The 18,653-nt window shown below is 48.3% G+C and overlaps 2 protein-coding genes across 3 annotated transcripts in view; both read left to right on the plus strand.

Annotated features, from left to right (window-relative positions):
• SLC5A5 (solute carrier family 5 member 5) overlaps positions 1 to 18,653 on the plus strand; it is a 219,473-nt gene that overhangs the window by 107,018 nt on the left and 93,802 nt on the right. The window lies entirely within an intron of this gene.
• LOC309523214 (cathepsin L2-like) overlaps positions 1 to 18,653 on the plus strand; it is a 48,789-nt gene that overhangs the window by 28,242 nt on the left and 1,894 nt on the right. Inside the window, exons 1-7 of one of the 2 annotated variants that reach the window (XM_082207014.1) lie at positions 1,274 to 1,382; positions 7,433 to 7,569; positions 11,079 to 11,189; positions 11,410 to 11,568; positions 12,863 to 13,087; positions 14,908 to 15,076; positions 17,746 to 17,860. In XM_082207014.1, the coding sequence (XP_082063140.1) occupies positions 7,441 to 7,569; positions 11,079 to 11,189; positions 11,410 to 11,568; positions 12,863 to 13,087; positions 14,908 to 15,076; positions 17,746 to 17,860 (908 nt within the window). In that variant the 5' untranslated portion in view covers positions 1,274 to 1,382; positions 7,433 to 7,440. Of the gene's footprint in view, positions 1 to 1,273; positions 1,383 to 7,432; positions 7,570 to 11,078; positions 11,190 to 11,409; positions 11,569 to 12,862; positions 13,088 to 14,907; positions 15,077 to 17,745; positions 17,861 to 18,653 lie in introns of those variants that run through there. The other variant, XM_082207015.1, reaches the window with a different exon arrangement.

Here is an 18,653-nt window from a genome sequence, read left to right on the forward strand (position 1 = left end):
TCCAGGAGAGAGAGGGGGACTGACAGTTAACAAAACACCATGGGACTGCCCTCCCCGCTTGGGGTGCGGTTGGTTGGGTTTTATCTTCTAGGGCAGTGTTTTTCAACCACTGTTCCGCGGCACACTAGTGTGCCGCGAGATGTTGCCTTGGTGTGCCGTGGGAAAAATTCGAAAGATTTTTTAAAATAATAATGTCAAATTTTCGCCCACTAGGCGGGTGCCGGACTGTGTCCACCCTATTTTCCATCCGTCCTGGGTGGGGATCAGATCGGATGGGATCGGATGAGAGCGGACAGGTGGTCTGCTCTCATCCAATTCCCCAAGAGAGCAGCGGGGCTCTGACATCTCCCTCTCCGCACACAGTGGTGGTGTGCCTTGTGATTTTTTTCATGAAACAAGTGTGCCTTTGCCCCAAAAAGGTTGAAAAACACTGTTCTAGGGATACTTACCCTATCAAACCTTCACCTCTTCCCCATACCATTTTGACCCAGGAGTCCTGGCCCAGGGATGACTTGTTAGTAGGGGATGTTACCCTATTGGGGAGGCTAGTATGGGGTCTGGGATTTCCACTATTGAAGGGCTAGGGAGGAATGGCGGTGGGCGCTCTGCTTCAGGGCTCGCCGGGCGGCAGGCTGCTTTCCGCAGCGTGGAGAGCCCTGCGGGAACTCCCGCAGGGCTCCCCACGCTACAGATGTCTGCCCCGTGCGAGGGGCGCTCTGCTTCAGGGCGCGTTGCGTGCCGGGCGGCAGGCTGCTATCCGCAGCGTGGGGAGCCCTGCGGGAACTCCCGCAGGGCTGCCTAGGCTGCGGATGTCTTCCCGAAGTGCCGGGCACTCTGCTTTCGGGGCTCCCGGTGCTACAGGAAGCAGGCTGCTACCTGCAGCCTAGACAGCCCTGCGGGAAATCCCGCAGGGCTGCCTAGGCTGCGAATGTCTTCCTGAAGCCTGCATTCGCCCCATAGGACACACCCAGATTTCCCCTTCATTTTTGGAGGGGGAAAAGTGCGTCCTATGGGGCGAAAAATACGGTAACTAGATTGATCCGTCCTGGAGGGGAAAAGAGTTGGGATTTTGTTTTTGTATTTTTTCTCCTTTTTGTAATTGTTATGTATTGGAAATTAATAACACTATATTAAAAAACAAAAACATGGCTTTTTGTTTCCAGCCTGTTCTTCCAGCAACCTGACTTGTGCAAGCAGGCAGACCAGTGTGTGTGTGTGTGTGTGTGTGTGTGTGTGTGTGTGTGTGTGTGTGTGAACAAAAGGAAGTTGTGCTTTTTAGGGCAAACTATCTGCGTAAGTGTCACGGTTGGTTTTCCTCTCACAGAGTGAGGCAAACCAACAGGCAGTCTATTTCCCCCCGACCCGCCCTGCTGCACAGAGAGGTAGGTTGCGTCTGCCTGTGTGGGAATCGATGGTAGGGGCTGCTTTGTATGCAGGAATTTGCAGGTTTAATGGCTGCTGACCCTGCCAGCTAAAACAGACCGAAGAGCAGGTGGTGGGAAAGACCTGGGTCCCTGTTTTGGGAGGTGGGCATCTTCCTAAGTTCCTGTATTGTATAGAGATTGGAACCAGAGCTCAGTCATTCAATCCCCAGGCATCTCCCGTGAGAAGAGAGGGTGAAGGTTCTTCCTCAGAGGCTGTAAATGCCTCTGAATATCAGTTTCTGGGAATCACAAATGGGGAGACTTGCTATTGCACACAACTCCTGCTCTTGGGCTGGGCATCTGTTGGGCCACTATGAGGACAGGGTGGTGGGTGACAGGGGGCATTGGCCTGGCCCAGCTGGCTCTTCTTAAGGAAAGAACACCTCTCTGCTTGAGATCCTAGTAAGCTGCTGCCAGCCAGAGCTAACAGTCCTGGGCTAGATCAATGAATAGTCTGACCTGCTGCCCTAGGCTCAGAGGTCATTTGCACTCCAGCTGCCACCGAACTACAACACCCATCAGTGACATCTGGAGGGCCAAAGGGCCAGATCAGGGCTGAAATTAGACTTGAAAGAACCATTCTGTTGTAGGCAAGAGGCTCTGTCAAGGGGTGTGCTTTGTAAATGTGCCTAGCCCTCCCCACAACCTGCAGCATCCATGACTGGTGGCTGGCTGGCCTGCCTCTTCAGCAAAAGGCCACCATCTCCTGAGACAGCCTGTTCCCTTGTCCTATACTTTGCATCCTCAGGAAGATAGCAAGCCACTTCCTGTGTGTTTCAGGCTATTGAAATGGGGGGGGGGGTTAGTGTTGAGCGAATGGACCTGTGGAGAGCTTAGCCGGTAGAGCATGAAACTCTTCATCTCAGGGTAGTTGGTTCAACCTTAGACAAAAGATTCCTGCGTTGCAGGGGGTTGGATTATTTGACCCTCATGGTCCCTTTTAGCTCTACAGTTCTATGATTCTAGAGGCCACTTTCTGTGTGTGGCTTTTGATACACTTGATTTTAAAAAGAATCTAACAGCAGAAAACTTAAATCTTTTTGGAAGTCTTGTTCCACAGGTGCTGAAAAGGCAACTGAAATGGTGCCTGTCCAATATCTAGCAGGAGGGAGCTTCCAAGAGTTGGGGCCACAAAGGCCTGATTCCTAGATTCCCAGGGCGTGTGTGAGCACGCAGCTCTCTCCTCTCAAGCCCAGCCCAGTTCTATTCTCTCCCACCACTAAGTTCTGGAGAAAGAGGTTAGTTGGGAGAGGGGGAAGAGGACACAAAGACACACACACCGCAGGAATCCTGCAGGAATAATTTGCAGTCAGCTCCTGAATGTTGCAAGCTGTGTGCCCAGTCTTCTTCTTGTGGACTCTCCTTCCTTGGAGGTATTTCAGCAGCGCTTGGGTGGGGGCCCCTTCCAGCCCTGCAGTTCTGGGGTGGTTGTGCTCCAATTTGTGTGTGGTTTTCTAATGCACAAGTTAGGAAGGGTTGCCATTAAATGCGAACTGAGGAAGCTTCCTGTGTTCTGTGATAGGAATTTTGAGGTCATAGATATATGTTCATAAGTGTACCAATCAAGTACATACATAGATCAGCACAGGAAGACCGACCTGGAACCATTTTGATTCCCAAACTGACCAAATGTTTTCTCTGCAAGGTAAAAGGAAAATGGAAAAACCTCCCCATTGTCTTTTCCTTCACAAATCCTGTCTTAAGGGTATGTCTGTGTTTGAATAGGGTGTGAGCCTGTGTCCTGGCCCAGGAACTAAGTATTTATCATTACAAAAGACTGACCAGGCTCCCCAGAAAATCCAATCAAGTAACCTGCCAGACAGGAGATAAACAAATTTCTGTTTTAGACCGCCTTTTTGTGATGTAGGTGTGATGTATCTGAGGGGTGGTCTTAGGTTACACCCCTTCTGTGATGTATGTATGATGTTTCTGGGGGTGGTCTTGATCTAAAGGGCAAAGGGACCCCTGACCGTTAGGTCCAGTTGTGGCCGACTCTGGGGTTGTGCTTTACTGGCCGAGGGAGCCAGCGTACAGCTTCCAGGTCATGTGGCCAGCATGACTAAGCCGCTTCTGGCAAACCAGAGCAGCACACGGAAACGCCGTTTACCTTCCCGCCGGAGCGGTACCTATTTATCTACTTGCACTTTGACGTGCTTTCGAACTGCTAGATTGGCAGGAGCAGGGACCGAGCAACGGGAGCTCACCCCGTCACGGGGTGAAGGTCGAACCGCCGACCTTCTGATCAGCAAGCCCTAGGCTCTGTGGTTTAACCCACAGCGCCACCCGCGTCTCTGGTCTTGATCTACAGGGTGGCAATTTCAAAAGTATTTATAAGGCCTTGCGCACCATTTTTCGGGGTTCCTCCTCTCTCCTGCGTGTGAGGGGAGCACCCTGTTGCAACAGATCAATAAATATCAAGCTTACTAGCTGCTTTACTTCTCAATATTCTCTGGTTGGCCTCTGTTATTCTCTCCTACCAATAGGGAACCTATGTAAGGACTCTATATGGGCTCTTGGATACCCCATAAGGGAAAAGGGCATATTTTTGTTTACAACAGTTTGTAACTGTTCACCCCAATGAACATGTCTGGATAGGCTTGCCTTGGTGAAGAAATTCTTAGCAGGCATCAAAATAATAATAATAATAATAATAATAATAATAATAATAATAATAATAATAATTTATTTATACCCCACCTTCCCCTGCCAAGACCGGGCTTAGGGTGGCTAACATCAGGTATAAAAACAATTGATTAAAATACAACTTAAAAACAGGATTAAAGTACAACTTAAAATGCAGCTTCATTTCAATGGAAGCCCAGATCAAAAACTGGGAGGAGAAAACGTCAAATCTTCACCAAGGCCAACTATCCAGACTGGTCTTACGTGGACCAGAAAAAGCCAGGGAAGTCCCCAAATAGGAGTTCCATCACAGAGGGGGAAAGGGGGAAAAGAAAGGGGGGAGGGGATCAAGTTGATTCCAAGCCAAAGGCCAGGCAGAACAACTCTGTCTTACAGGCCCTGCGGAAAGAAATCAGATCCCACAGGGCCCTGGTCTCATGAGGCAGAGCGTTCCACCAGTGTTGAAAAGGCCCTGGCTCTGGTTGAGGAAACTCAATGAAACAACTCAGTGAAGATGCCTGCCTCAATATCAATAGGAAAGGAGTTCTGGAGAGTACCTTCTACCACACTGAAAGATCCATTTCATGCAGGTGGGGGGGGGATGTGCAAAAGTAACTTGAATGATGCACATAAATACACAAATAGTTCCAGTGTTAGCTGAAGGTTCAGCATGAAGAATAACCAGAATATAGAAAGGTTTTCAAAGGCTCTAAGGAAGTGTCCTCTGCAGCTTTGGTTTCCCCCTTCTGCCTTAACTTGCTCAAGCAATGGGTTTTGCAAAACCGCTAGGCCACATCCGCTGCTGCAGAGGACAAGATAAGCCTCTGCAGTGAGCCGGGTGGGTGGGTGGGCTGGGAGGGGGGGATGGCGCAGGAGAGCTAGTTTTGCAAGGGGAAGGTGAGAACATCATTTGCTTGCGCTTCAGCTGGTGGCATAGTTAAACTATGCAACTCACTCCTGCAGGAGACAGTGATAAAAGAGGGTTGGGTAAATTGTGGAATTTTGTGAAAAAAATCGTGGAGGGGTCATGTGATTGGTGCCTGCGGCCAGGATGGCTCTGCTCTGCTTCCATAGAGAGGGAAATGCTTCTGAATGCCAGGGGCTGGGGGGGGGGGGAGAGCGGCTCTTGCACTCAGATCCTGCTTGCAGGTTTCCCCCAGGCCCCTGGCTGCTCCCTGGGAGGACAGAAGGCTGGACCGTGTGCCACTGGCTTGATCCAGCAGCCAAGGCTCTTCTTATGTAACCTCCCAGACCAGAGGCAGTCTATCTGGATCCCAGCAGGGGTGGCCTGGGGGGCTGGGGCTCTGGGTACATTTTTTATGGGGTGCTTAGGTTCGCAGCATCAACACCCCAAAGGGGTCTTGTTTCTCCCATAGCCGCAGCCTTGGACCCCAGCGGAAATCAGCTATGGCACTCTCTCTCTCTCTCTCTGCCTTCCCAGCCTGCTGCTTCTGTCTCCAGCTTCTAGTTCCAATAGCTGCTCCCAAACTCTGGCTTTTCCAAGTTTAGTTGTGATTCATGCAACTTGGGGTCCCTTCCAACTCTGATTCTATGATCTGCCATACTGCACAGAGCCCTCTTTCCTTTGATCTCTTAATGGCCCATCAGGGAGGTAGCCTGGCTTATATTTTAACACATGCTGGATCCAGGGATTAGAGAGGTCTGTCACCTACAAACTCATAACAATAGGTAGATAGATAGATAGATAGATAGATAGACAGACAGATGCATGTCGCCCCAATCTCTGAGCAGAGAGATATTCCAGGGGTCCCCGGGGCTTACCCAGGGTTGGTTTCCTTGGCATGAGGGACAGTGGAGAGCCAGGCGCTGCGTCAGTTTCACAGCAGCAGGACGGTCCCTCTTCAGCCAGCCAGCCTCTGCCCTCACTCAGATCAGGAAGGGTCTTGCCGGTTGCTGAGCAGCAGGCCAGAGAAGCCCAGAGGGGGGGTCCCTCCTTCTCACCATAGCTTGCATCTGCTTGGGAGGAGTCCAGGGGGGCAGATGCCAGTCCCAGCAACGTCTTCCACTACTAGGGCCAGTGAGCCTAGGCGAACTCTGCTGGGTTTTCCCTTTTCTGAATAGAAAGCTGACTTCTCCTTGAGTCTGGCGTCTCCCTTCTGACCTGCGGAGGAACCAGCCTGGGAATCCAGCAGAAGTCCAGCACAGCTCGGGGGGGGGGGGGCAAGGCCCGTTTCTTTGCCCAGAGGGCACCACCACAGGGGTCCTTAGGTGGCAACTGGGACCATTAAGAAGAAACCTGCCTGGCTAGTTCAACAATGGAAATCTGTTAGATTTTCTCTTTGCTGAGGAGGAATTAGAAGGGCATCATGCTGACTAAATCCTCTCACCAAACTAATATATATATATACAGTGGTACCTCGGGTTAAGTACTTAATTCGTTCCAGAGGTCCGTACATAACCTGAAACTGTTCTTAACCTGAAGCACCACTTTAGCTAATGGGGCCTCCTGCTGCTGCCGCGCCTCCGGGACATGATTTCTGTTCTCATCCTGAAGCAAAGTTCTTAACCTGAAGCACTATTTCTGGCTTAGCGGAGTCTGCAACCTGAGGTACCACTGTACCTTGGTTTACAAACTTAATCCATTCCGGAAGTCCGTTCTTAAACCGAGGTGCGCTTTCCTTAGTGAGGCCTCCTGCCGCTGGTGCCCTTCCACCATTTGGATTCCGCTCTTAGACTGAGGTGAAGTTCGCAAACTGGGGCACTATTTCCGGTTTTGTGGAGTTTGTAAACTGAATCGTTCTTAAATTGGACTGTTCTTAAACCGAGGTACCACTGTACACATGCTGCTTCCAAACTTCAGCCTGGCAGGTGCTGGCTGCAAATGATTGCAGAGATGCTCTGGGGGCCTGACCTGCTCTGCCCCCCTCCCCAAGGTCTCTGGTCTGGGCCATTGCAGGGCTGGGGGGGGGGCACCTGCTGGGCAAGATCTCCACTCGCCAGGCCTCCATGATCGTCCAGAGCAGGGGTCTGCAACCCGCGGCTCCGGAGCCGCATGTGGCTCTTTTACACCTTTGCCGCAGCTCCGGGGCGGATACTGGCGAGGGGAGGAGGCGCATTGTGCACCCCGACACTCCCCACTGTGGCGGGCGCTGTACTGGCTGTGACGTCGCATGGGGGCAGTGCGTGCATTAGTCACGCACCGTCCCGACGTCACCTTCCCGCCCGCTGTCAGATCACAGCTCCGGAGATATATTTGTTTTAAATGTCGCAATGGTTTTGCGGCTCCCAGTTTTTCCCCCCTTCGGAAACGGGTCCAAGTGGCTCTTTTTGTCTTAAAGGTTGCAGACCCCTGGTCCAGAGGCTTTGGCTTCCCACCTCACCCCTTCCAATGGCTGACGATGGCTCTGTTTGCCCATCTCTTCCAGACTAAGGCATGCCTCCGGTTTCAAGAGTCCCTCTGATCTTGCTGGTGCTCCTGGGAACATCCGCCAGTGCGCTGGATTGGGCCCTGGAAGGAGAATGGAAGGGATGGAAGGAAGTTCACGCCAAGCAATACCTCAAGGTGAGTTTGCCGTGACAAGATGTCAATTCCCCCGAAGTACTAGCACTGCTGATTATTGCAGAGAGAAATTTCCCTTGGGAAATCCAACTTTTCTTCAAGGGACCTAAAGACAAAGACTCTCTGTGCACGTACAAAGTGCCTGGTTCCTTATAAAAACGTATTTGCTTTGTTGGATTGTAGCCTTTCTAGGCCTTATTAACCATGGGTAGGAAAATGTTGCACCCGAGCCGGGACGAAAGGAGCCAAACGACACCAAGGGGTTAAATCCAGAGAAAGAGCCTTTTATTCTGCCATGGGGGGGGGGCAGAGGCATCTGTGTGATTCAGTTCACAAAAGACAGGCAGCAGCAAAAAGCATTTTACATCAGGTTTTTATCCTGTTCCCCAAACCCCCCTTCTTCCCTCTCCCCCTTCACAAGGTTTTACATAGAAATGTATGTTGCAAGTCAATGTGCCAGAACAAGGTCATCTTGGATCTGGGAAGCAAAAAACTTTGCTGTTCTCAGCTCAAGTTTTAAAAATGCTTGAGGTGAGGCCTGGCTGGGGGGGGGGGATTCACAAACAGTTTTAGGCTTTTGGGGGTAACCCTAACTGTTCCCCTTCAGGATTAGACGAAGGTTCCCTCTAAATTCAGCATTGCGTTCAGCCCTTCTGCGCCCCCAGCAGCTGCTATTCAGAGGTAGACGCTCCTGGGCATGGAGAGTCTTAGAATGACCAGCTGGGAAAGGAACATTTCAGAGACAGGCAGCACCAAATGGGCTCCTTAGGAGGAAGGTGAGCTATAAATACATATAATAGTGGTGGCCTTTTAGTAGAATAAAAATAATACTGGGGTCCAGCGCCGAGGGCCTTCTGGCGGTCCCCTCTCTGCAAGAAGCCAAGTTACAGGGAAGCAGGCAGAGGGCCTTTTCAGTGGTGGCGCCCGCCCTGTGGAACGCCCTCCCACCAGGTGTCAAAGAGAAGAACAACTACCCAACTTTTAGAAGACATCTTAAGGCAGCTTTTAATGTTTAATAGGTTATTTTATTTCAGTGTTTTGTTGGAAGCCGCCCAGAGTGGCTGGGGGGTGTAAATAATAAATTATTATTATTATATAATAGCATTATTCCCCCCCTTGCTTTTTATTTTTGTCCTAAATTTATTTGCCGAGCTAAAGAAGAAAATACATTTATAAAAGGGGGAACCAGTGAAATTTATAAAATATTAGAAGAAATGGAGGATCAAAAAGATCATTTAAAAGAGGTGTGAGAAAAGGCGACAACAAGGCAGATAGATTATCAAAGCTAGGGGGAAATATGATAGAAACGTACATTGAAAATGTTGTCTATAAAAATAAAAGAAAATTGTTATAAGTTAGTTTGGAGATGGTATTTAACACCAGTGAGATTAAATCAAATAAACAAGGGATATTTGGCATTATATTGGTGGGGATGCCAGGAAACAGGGAATTATGTTCACATGTGATGGGGGTGTAAATATGTAAAAAATAGTAATAATGGCAAAGGGTGTTTAAGAAGATAGGAGAAATTGCAGGGTTAATGATGATCCAAAGTCCAGAGGTAGCACTATTATCAGTTTACGATGGGGCTAGGAAGGACTTGCTCAGAAATATTTTGACAGCCGCACAAATCATTATAGCTGGGAAGTGGAAGGGGCAAGGAGAATATAAAATGGAAGAATGGTACAAAGAGCTTTGGGATATAGCTATTAATGACAAGTTGACATGTACCATTAGGGTCAGACGGGGAGCAATGATTTTGCAAAGATACGGAGGGTGGTTTTGGCGTTTGTATTATTAACACAGAAAAGGGTTGGACCATGACACAGGAGGTGCTGAGATTTTGGGAAGCTGAGCAGGTATTGTGGTCTCAGTGGAGGGGGCACACTTTTATTCTTATTTTTGTATGATTAGTTGTATGATTTTTATTACATTAATAATAAACAATATTTTTAAAAAAGAAAGAAATTCATATCAAATCATTCCCGTGGTGGGTTTTCATCATTGCAGCGTTGCTTTACTCAGGGAGAAGATGGCCCTCAGAGGAGAGAACTTGAAGCGAGGCCATAATCCCTGAAGCGTGTGGTCACACACTCACCAGCCATACTGCCTAGGGGTTAAGTCTCATCATCCTGACTCAGGATTGCCACTCAAAACCATTCAGAGAACAATGTCCAACCGGTTTCAGTGTACTGGGATACTGGGAGAGACAAAGGGGGGTATTTGACTTGGCCTGGGGAGTCGGAGATTGCAGCTTACCCAGTGATAGGAATGTAGTATGTATCTGATTGACATGGCATCAGTTTTCAGCCCAAATGCCACTCCTAGTTCTTGATATGTTTATGACATATGTGTGACATCAAGGTGTTATGGGTAATCTAGGGAAACTTTTAAAAGAGTACCCCTTGTTTAAAAGAGTACCCCTCACTGCATCTTCTGTGTTGAAGTTTGGAGTCTTGTTGCAACAATAAAGATCCGGCCTCCTGGCTGCTGGTTTGCTTCAATTTCTTGACTACAGTCTTGTTTGACCTTCCAGCCTAAGCCTGCGGAACTCATTGCTGCAAGAGAGAAACACAGGAACAGAATAGAGAGAGAGAATGAATAAGACTCCTTCTGGCCTGTCCAAACAGGGTATCATTGAGATAAGATAACAGGGCTGATCTCAATCCCGCTCAGTCCAGCTGCTCCCAGCTCCTCTGAAAAACCTTCCAGATGAGAATTTTCTGCTTGTTTCTTAGCAGAATGGAGATGTACTGGCCATGCTCTGGCATGTTTCAGCTTCCAGCTTGGAATACACACAATATGCTATAAAACTTCTGTTATTTGAAGTGATTTCTGTTCCTCAGAAATGCCATTTAGATTTAATACTTGGCACACATACATCGCCATTTTTAAAGTTGGATTTTCCATAGCATCAATTTATTGTGGGAGAATTGATCAAATTTATTTTTACTAGCCATCATGCTCCATAATTTCCTGACTGACTTAATTCTGTCAGATGGATTTTGAATTATAACATATTTAGATCCCAGTGCTGTCCATGCAACTAATGGGGTTATATCTGCATATTCAAGTGACACCCAAGCCAGAAAAACTTTGTTGGAATTTACTTTCCAACATCTAACATTTGGTAGTAAATAAACTTGATGGTACAGTTCTAGATTTGGGATGCCAAATCCTCCTTTTTTGTTGGTAACTTGCATTCTTTAGTAAGGATATTCTTGGAGTTGCAGAACCCCTTAGGCATTTCCTAATTAAGGAGTTCATTTTACATAAATATTTACAAGATAAATGAACTGGGATTCCACTCAAAATGTAGATCATTCTGGGAATAATGTTCATCTTGAGAGCGTGTTCTGTGTTACAAATCAAGCATTGCTAGGAGGTGTTTCTTTTTGTTTTCTAATGTATTTCTTACCAAGAAAAAAGTCAGTGTGGCATGAGAAAATTTTGGTGTGGCCTGAGAAAAAAGCTTGAGAACCACTGATCCGTAATTGAGCTTCCCATTGCAGGAGGAAGAGGCCTTTCGTCGGGCCGTCTGGGAGAAGAACCTGCGGAGGATTGAGCAGCATAACCAGGAGGGGAAGAGCTTCCAGCTGGCAATGAACCACCTGGGCGATTTGGTAACTGGAACTCTCTTGCCTTGCCCTTGTTGAGCTGGCATTTGTGAGCGTTCTCTTTGGGGGAACGCAGGTCTTGGGAATGGCTGCAGTCCAGCTGCTGGGAGTGGAGAGGGAGGATGCCGGTTCTGCCCTGGGATGCAGCCTCAGGAATAGCTTGGCAGGGGTGGGCATTCTGAAAATCTGGAAGTAAGAGCACAGCAACTCTGGTTTCCTCCCGCAGACGGACGAAGAGTTTAACGAGATGCTCAGCAGCTTCCGTTCTGACTTGGCCGACCAACCCGGTAAGAAGGTTGCCTTGTTCCAAGAATCAGCCAGCCTGGAGACCCCCAAGGAAGTTGACTGGCGCACCAAAGGTTATGTCACCCCAGTCAAGAACCAGGTGAGCCCAGAACCACCTGGGGAGACTTAATGGCCAAGCTCAGGATTCCTGGAGGGGCCTTTTTTTAACATCTCTCTGTTGGAGCAGGCCAGCATCCGGTTCCCACAGGGCAAGAGCACTCTGCCCACTTGTGATACCCAGCAACTGGCTTTCCGAGGTGGACTGCCCCTGGCCATTGAGGTTCTGCACATGGAGAACACCACTGGATCAGACAAAAGGAGGTGCCCAGCACCCTGTTCTCACAGGACTCCACCTGATGCCCCAACAGGAAACCTGCAAGCAGGACCCAAATACAAGAGCAGGGCCATCCTGGCTAGAAGCCAGCCTGACCTTCTCCTCCACATATCTGACCAGCCCTCTTTTAAAGCCACCCAAGTTGGTGGCCCTCACTGCCTCCCTTGGGAGGGAGTTCTGCCCTTTAAAATCTCCTTCTGAAGGGCTTTGCTCCCTCTGTCTGAATCTTCCAGCACCTGCCTTCACTGCATGTCCACCAGTTCTAGTGTTATGGGAGAGGGAGAAAAACTTTTTGCTTTGTCATAGAATTGCAGAATTGGAAGGGACCCTCGGGGTCCAACCCCCTGCAATGAGGAATCTCAGCTAGTTCATTCATAACAGATGGCCATCCAGCCTCTGCTCAGAAACCTCCAAGGAAGGAGAGGCCACCACCTTCCTAGGTACTCCATTTTCCACTCTCAAAGAGCTCTTTCTGTCAGAAAGTTCTTCCTGATGTTTACCGTATTTTTCGCTCTATAAGACGCACTTTTTCCCTCCTAAAAAGCAAGGGGAAATGTGTGTGCGTCTTATGGAGCGAATGCAGGTTGCGTGGCTATCCCAGAAGCCAAATCCCTCTTGCTGTTCTGGCTTCTGGGATTCAGAGTATTTTTTCCCTTGTTTTCCTCCTCCAAAAACTAGGTGCGTCCTATGGTCTGGTGTGTCTTTTAGAGCAAAAAATATGGTAGTTGGAGTCTCCTTTTTTGTAACTTGAAGCCATTGGTTTGGGTCCTACCCTCCAGAGCAGGAGAAAACAAGCTTGTTCTCTCTTCCATGTGAGAGCCCTTGAGATGTTGGAAGATGGCTCTCGTATCTCCTCTTCTCTAGGCTAAACATACCCAGCTCCTTCAACCTTTCTACATAAGGCCTGGTTTCCAGGCCCTCCTCTGCACATGTTCCAGCTGGTCAATATCCTTCTTAAACTGTGGCTCCCAGAATGGGACCCAGGACCCAGGTGGGGTCTGCCCCCACACCATGCCTGATTGATTTACTTCTGCCTCACCACCTCTTGCTGTTCCCACAGGGCCACTGCGGATCCTGCTGGGCATTCAGCGCCACCGGAGCACTTGAAGGGCTGCGCTTCAACAGGACAGGGAAGCTGATCCCGCTAAGCGAACAGAACCTCATTGATTGTTCCTGGAAGCTGGGCAACCAGGGGTGCCATGGAGGGTACATCACCCGGGCCTTCGAGTACGTGCGGGAAAACGGCGGCATAAACTCAGAGACCAGCTACCCCTACTTGGAGAAAGTAAGACGGAAGGAGGAATCAGTGCACATGCCTCGCTGATCTGGGCCACACACATGGGCACAATTGTGCGGTCAAGACCTTTGCCACCTTCACATTACTTCTAATTTATAGTCTGCCCTATTGCATATGTTTATATTTTGCAGCTTGAAGCAATAGGGTGAATACAAACTGACTCCTCTTGGAAAAATAATTGTCCAGACCCATATATTGTCCAGACTCCAAAGCTTCACTCACAGAACTTTCTTCAATTACTCCTAATATCGTCTTTATAAGAAGCTGAACCTATGCTGGATGTGCACATGATATTACACAACTATCTGAATGTAACACTGATTGTTTGATGTTCTGTTTTGAAGAAAGTTCTGTTTGGACCAAAAATCAGAGGTCTGTCTCTCCCCAGAGCTTCCATTAGCCCGCAGTTGTTTTCTCTCCAGGAGAGACCTCATTATCACATCCTTTGTTCTCTTGTGGCTTCCAGAGAAACACTCAAAGGCAACTCCCTTCAAAATGGCAGTTTGCAATTTAATAACCCTCTCACATGATCTAAAGTTAAACACGATATGAGAGAGCAGAGAACACCCTAAATTGATTATCAACCCATTTATTTTATTTTTTCAATTTTTGTTTATCATTTCCATTTTTACACATGAAACAAGAACCTCCCCTTACATGGTTCATTTTGTTACTTTCTTTATTTTCTTTTCCACTACATATTCTAGTTCCCCCCTATATCTTATTTTTTCTCAACTTTATATCTCAATATTTCTTACTGCTCTTACTGTTAACTTTTTGACACGCTTTCAATATGTTTCCAAATAATCTATAAAACATTTCCAACCATCTTTGAATACTTTTTTTTTATCCTGACCCTTATTCTATTGGTCAATCTTGCCATTTCTATATATTCTATTAACTTTGTCTGCCATTCCTCCTTTGTTAGTAGCTTCCCTCCACTTCTGAGCATACGCCATGCGCAGACCCCTTCTTGATGATCAGAGGGATCTGCTTTGCTTTATTATAGCCCAATGGGATTTTCCAATTTTCAGCAGCACACATACAAGCACATACAGAGTTATTTTCTATTCCAATGTTACTTAAACTAATAGTAAGTATTATTATTATTATTATTATTATTATTATTATTATTATTAAGACACCCTTCACAGGTGGAAAACACAATTAGCCTGCCAAGGAGCTCACTGAGCTGAAAGGGTGAATGTGGTGACCGGCAGGCGACCTTGTGAGGAGTGGTCCCCCCCCCCGGCATGCAGAGAGGTCCACCTGTTGCCCCCTGCACAACACCCACAAGGAGGTTGGGGGGTGCAACCCTTGCCTTGCCCTGGCGCTGTCAACACAGGTTGCACCACTGGGACCAGCGCAGAAGGAAATGCATAAGCCCACACCAAATTTTACACCTAGTTTGGAAGCAGCAAACTGCTCAGTAAAGTCCGCTTCTCGTTGATCCTTCATAGCCTTGCAAAGTCTGCACTGCAGCCCTTCCTCTGAGGAGGGCAGATTGAAATGTTTCCCTTTTTTGTGGAGCTCAGTTTCCAAATCGAGTTTCTGTCATTCATAGAATTGTAGAGTTGGGAGGAACCCCGGGGGTCCTCTAGTCCAGCCCCCTGCAATGCAAGAATCCTGCTCGCAGCCCTACGGGGGTGGGCTTGGACCACCAGCCTTCTGACTAAACAGGCAGGCGCACTGAGCCCTGGAAGCCCTGGGGGCTCTTTGCAAATGCAGCCCTGGGGAATCTGCCCCAGCCACTCTCCTCACTCGCCCTGCTCTGCAGCCGCCTCCAGGTGATTGTCGCTTCTCTGCAGGATGGATCCATGTGCAGTTACAACTCTCAGGACCGTGCGGCCAACTGCACATCCGTCGTGGTGGTCCCAGTGGGGAACGAGGTGGCCCTGGAGCAGGCTGTGGCAACCATTGGGCCGGTTTCGGTGGCCGTGGACAGCAGGAGCTTCTACTTCCATTTCTACAAGTCAGGTGAGGGGCCAAACGTTTGGAGAGGGTGGCAGCCTCTGGTCTGATTTTGGTGGCAGCTATATTGCCTTTATTAATATTGCGCAGAATGAAGCAATTGGATGCATAAAAACGGACTCCTTTTGGAATAAAAATTGTCCAGATCCATAAATGCAATTCAAAGCTTTAAACAGGTACGAAACAATCAGCAATACATCCAGAAAGTTGTATAAAGCATTTGCATCAAGGATAGGCTCTTCTTAAATTATGACCAGAGCAAAAATCCACGCTGTGTCTCTGTGCAGCTCCTGGAGGTGCAACTTATCACGTCCTCCTCTCACTGTGTTTGGGTACAAAAGACCGAGCCAGCTCCCTCCAGAATGATGAATTGGCAATTGAATACATTAACTGCATCATCTAAGGTTAAACTCCCATGTGAAAGCTAGCAGAGAATATGAACAGTAAATTATTGACTCAGTTAGATAGATACAATGGGATTTTCCAATGTTAAACCCTTAGCAACATACTAGATTCAGGTAGGTATCCGTGTTGGTCTGATGCAGTCAAAATAAATTAAAAAATTGTCCAGTAGCACATTAGAGACCAACTAAGTTTGTTCTGGGTATAAGCTTTTGTGTGCACGCACACTTCTTCAGATACCTTAGCAACATACATACAGGCACTCTCTATTTCAGTGTGCAATTATACAATTATACTTAACAAGCTAAGGGATAATAGGCAAGTCCTGGAAACAGATGGCTAATTTGTGGGCCTTATCTAAGGTGGGCTGCAGCAGCAGGGCCAGACACTGTAGTCCATGCAGCGGTGAGCTTGAGGTTGGACTACTGCAATGTTCAGCACGTGGGGCTGCCCTTTGCACCTGGTTTCGAAGCTCTGGCAGGTGCAGACTGCAGTGACCAGACTGTTGATGGGGACATCTGGCCAAGGACGAGAGACACCTTTGTTAAAAATATTTGTACCGGCTGCCCAACCCCTGCCAAGCCATGTTTCAAGTCCTTGCATTGATTTACAAATCCCTGAACAACTTAGGTCCAGGCTGCCTCAGGGATCACCTGAAGCCTTCTTTCCCAGCTCAGTTACTGAAATCACCCGCAGGAGCATTGTAGGGTCGTTCCCCAACTCAGGCTCACCTGACAGCAACAAGAATCAGAACCCTATCCTGTGGAACTCTCTGCCACTAGCAAGCCAGCAGGCACCACCTGTGCCGACTTTTAAACACCTGCTGAAAACTTTTCCACGCCAGGCCTAAGCAGAGAAGGAAAAATGCATCTTCCCACAATAGTTAGCTGATTTCTGATTTAAACTTTTAATATGGTTTTACACTATATGGTTTTATGTACTAGTAATGTAAAGAACACACACACACATAATATTTTTATGTTGCACTGGATGTGCTTGGCTTAAAGGCCTGTTCTGTGCCTGAAAACCTCGGAACTCGGACCCTCCACATGCTAAAAACCAGGATCTTTATATCAAGTTGGATGGTTGGGGAAGTTTGTGCAATTATAGAGGTAGCCCATCTATGAGGCAGAGGATGCTGCCGTTGCTCCATCTAGCTCAGTAATGTCTACACTGGCTGGCAGCAGCTCTCTGGAGTTTCAGGCCGAGGGGTCTCTCTCTCCCAGCCCCACCTGGAGATGCCGTCAGGGATTGAGCTGATGTGGTAAAGGCTCTACCACTGAGCTACACTCCTTCCCTTGTTAATAAAGTAAGATTCTAGTCCTCATGGGCCTGATTTAAAGAGGAAGCTGTATTATGGGAAGTCAGGCCATTGGTCTATAACATGGGTAGGCAACCTAAGGCCGGGGGCCGGGTCCAGCCCAATTGCCTTCTCAATCCAGCCCGTGGACAGTCCGGGAATCAGCGTGTTTTTACATGAGTAGAATGTGTCCTTTTATTGAAAATGCTTCTCTGGGTTATTTGTGGGGCATCGGAATTCGTTCTTCTTTTTTCTTCCAAAATATAACACACACACCCCAAGGTCTGAGGGACAGTGGACCAGCCCCCTGCTGGAAATGTTTGCTGACCCCTGGTCTACAATATATACCTCAGGAGTGTCTACACAAAGGGCTCGCCCACACGTCTACCTGTGTGCCACAGAAAGTGTGGTCCAAGTGTTCTCCCCCTTGCCCTGCTCCTTTCCGAGGGAAAACTGGCTCTTTTGGTGATCAATTGGAACAAATGGCAAACCAGGGAAAACCCAAATTGGCTATTGAGCGCTAAAGAGCAGTTTTCTTTGGGATGGCAGGACAAGCCCTGACTTTCTACAGCTCTTCCTTCTCCATACCCCTTCCCTCTTTGTGCATTACCCCTTCAAAGATCCTGGTGCTCTTAAAAAAATAGAACTTGGAATTTATTTACTTTTTTAAATCCAAAAAGCTTCCCATTGGAAAGTCATACTTGACACACAAGGCAGATAACTAGATTTCAGAGTGATGGTGGTGGTGGAGTCTTTGTGCAGCCGGCTATGGTCTACTCTGAGTGGTCCCAGTTGGTCATTGTTATTTTATTTACTTATTAAATTTGTATTTATGTTAAATATGTCCCTACATTCATATCGGAGGATCTGCTGCAAGCCAGGCTCACACTGGATGAAGCCCCCTTGGGCGCGCCTTCCTCCCCGCTTTGCCCCGTTCTGATCCGGCCTCACTCCAGGTCTCTTCTCCTGCCAGGGGTGTTTGACAGCTCCTCGTGTACCCAGCTGGTGAGCCACGCCATGCTGGCGGTTGGTTATGGGACGCTCCAGGACGGTGGGAACAACACGGCTTATTGGATCCTAAAGAACAGGTGACCAAAGGGGTATTTGAGCCGGGGCAGGGATGGCCGGGAAAAGCTCAGAAGAACGTAAGAGAAGCTCTTCTGCGAGGGCTGGCCCACCCATGAGGGGTGAGGTGCGGGAACCGCCTCAGGCTGCAGGATCCATGGGGCAGCAGCCTCCATAATAGGCGGCCCCTTGGCAATGGGAAGCTCGTCTCCTCCCACCCTTGGTGGTGGGACACCACTGAGAGATTGTCTCAGGTGCCCAAATGTCTTGGGCCATCTAGGTCATTGCGCCATCTAGTCCAGCCTCCTGTTCTCCCAGTGGCCAACCAGATGCCCCCAAGTCTGGGAGCAGGATTTGGCCACAAGAGCAGCCCCCTTCTCCTCCCATGGTCGCCAGCAACCACATGTCTGAAACAGTACAGGAAAAGAGTCCTGAAGCCATTTTGACCCCCCAAATTGACCTCAAATATTTCTCTGAAAGGAAGGAAATGGGAAAGCCTCCCCATTGTCTCTTTGCTCACAAATCCTGTCTTAAGGGCATATTTGTGCATGAATAGGGTGAGCCTTCAGGAACTAAAGTATTTACCATTACAAAAGAATGGCCAGGCTGCCACAGCAATGTAATCAGGGATCATGAACAGGTGTCCTGACAGATAGGATGTCTGCTGTAGACCACCTCCTGTGATGTATGTCTGCTGGAGACCACCTCCTTCTGTGATGTATGTCCTGGGGGCGGGGTCTTGGGCTACAGGGTGGGCAATTTCAAAAGTCTACATAAGGGCTTGCACACCATTGTTCTGGGTTCCTCCTCCCTGCT

Source organism: Podarcis vaucheri, assembly GCF_965113315.1.
Source record: "Podarcis vaucheri genome assembly, chromosome: 18".
In the NCBI taxonomy this organism is placed as follows: Eukaryota; Metazoa; Chordata; class Lepidosauria; order Squamata; family Lacertidae; genus Podarcis; species Podarcis vaucheri.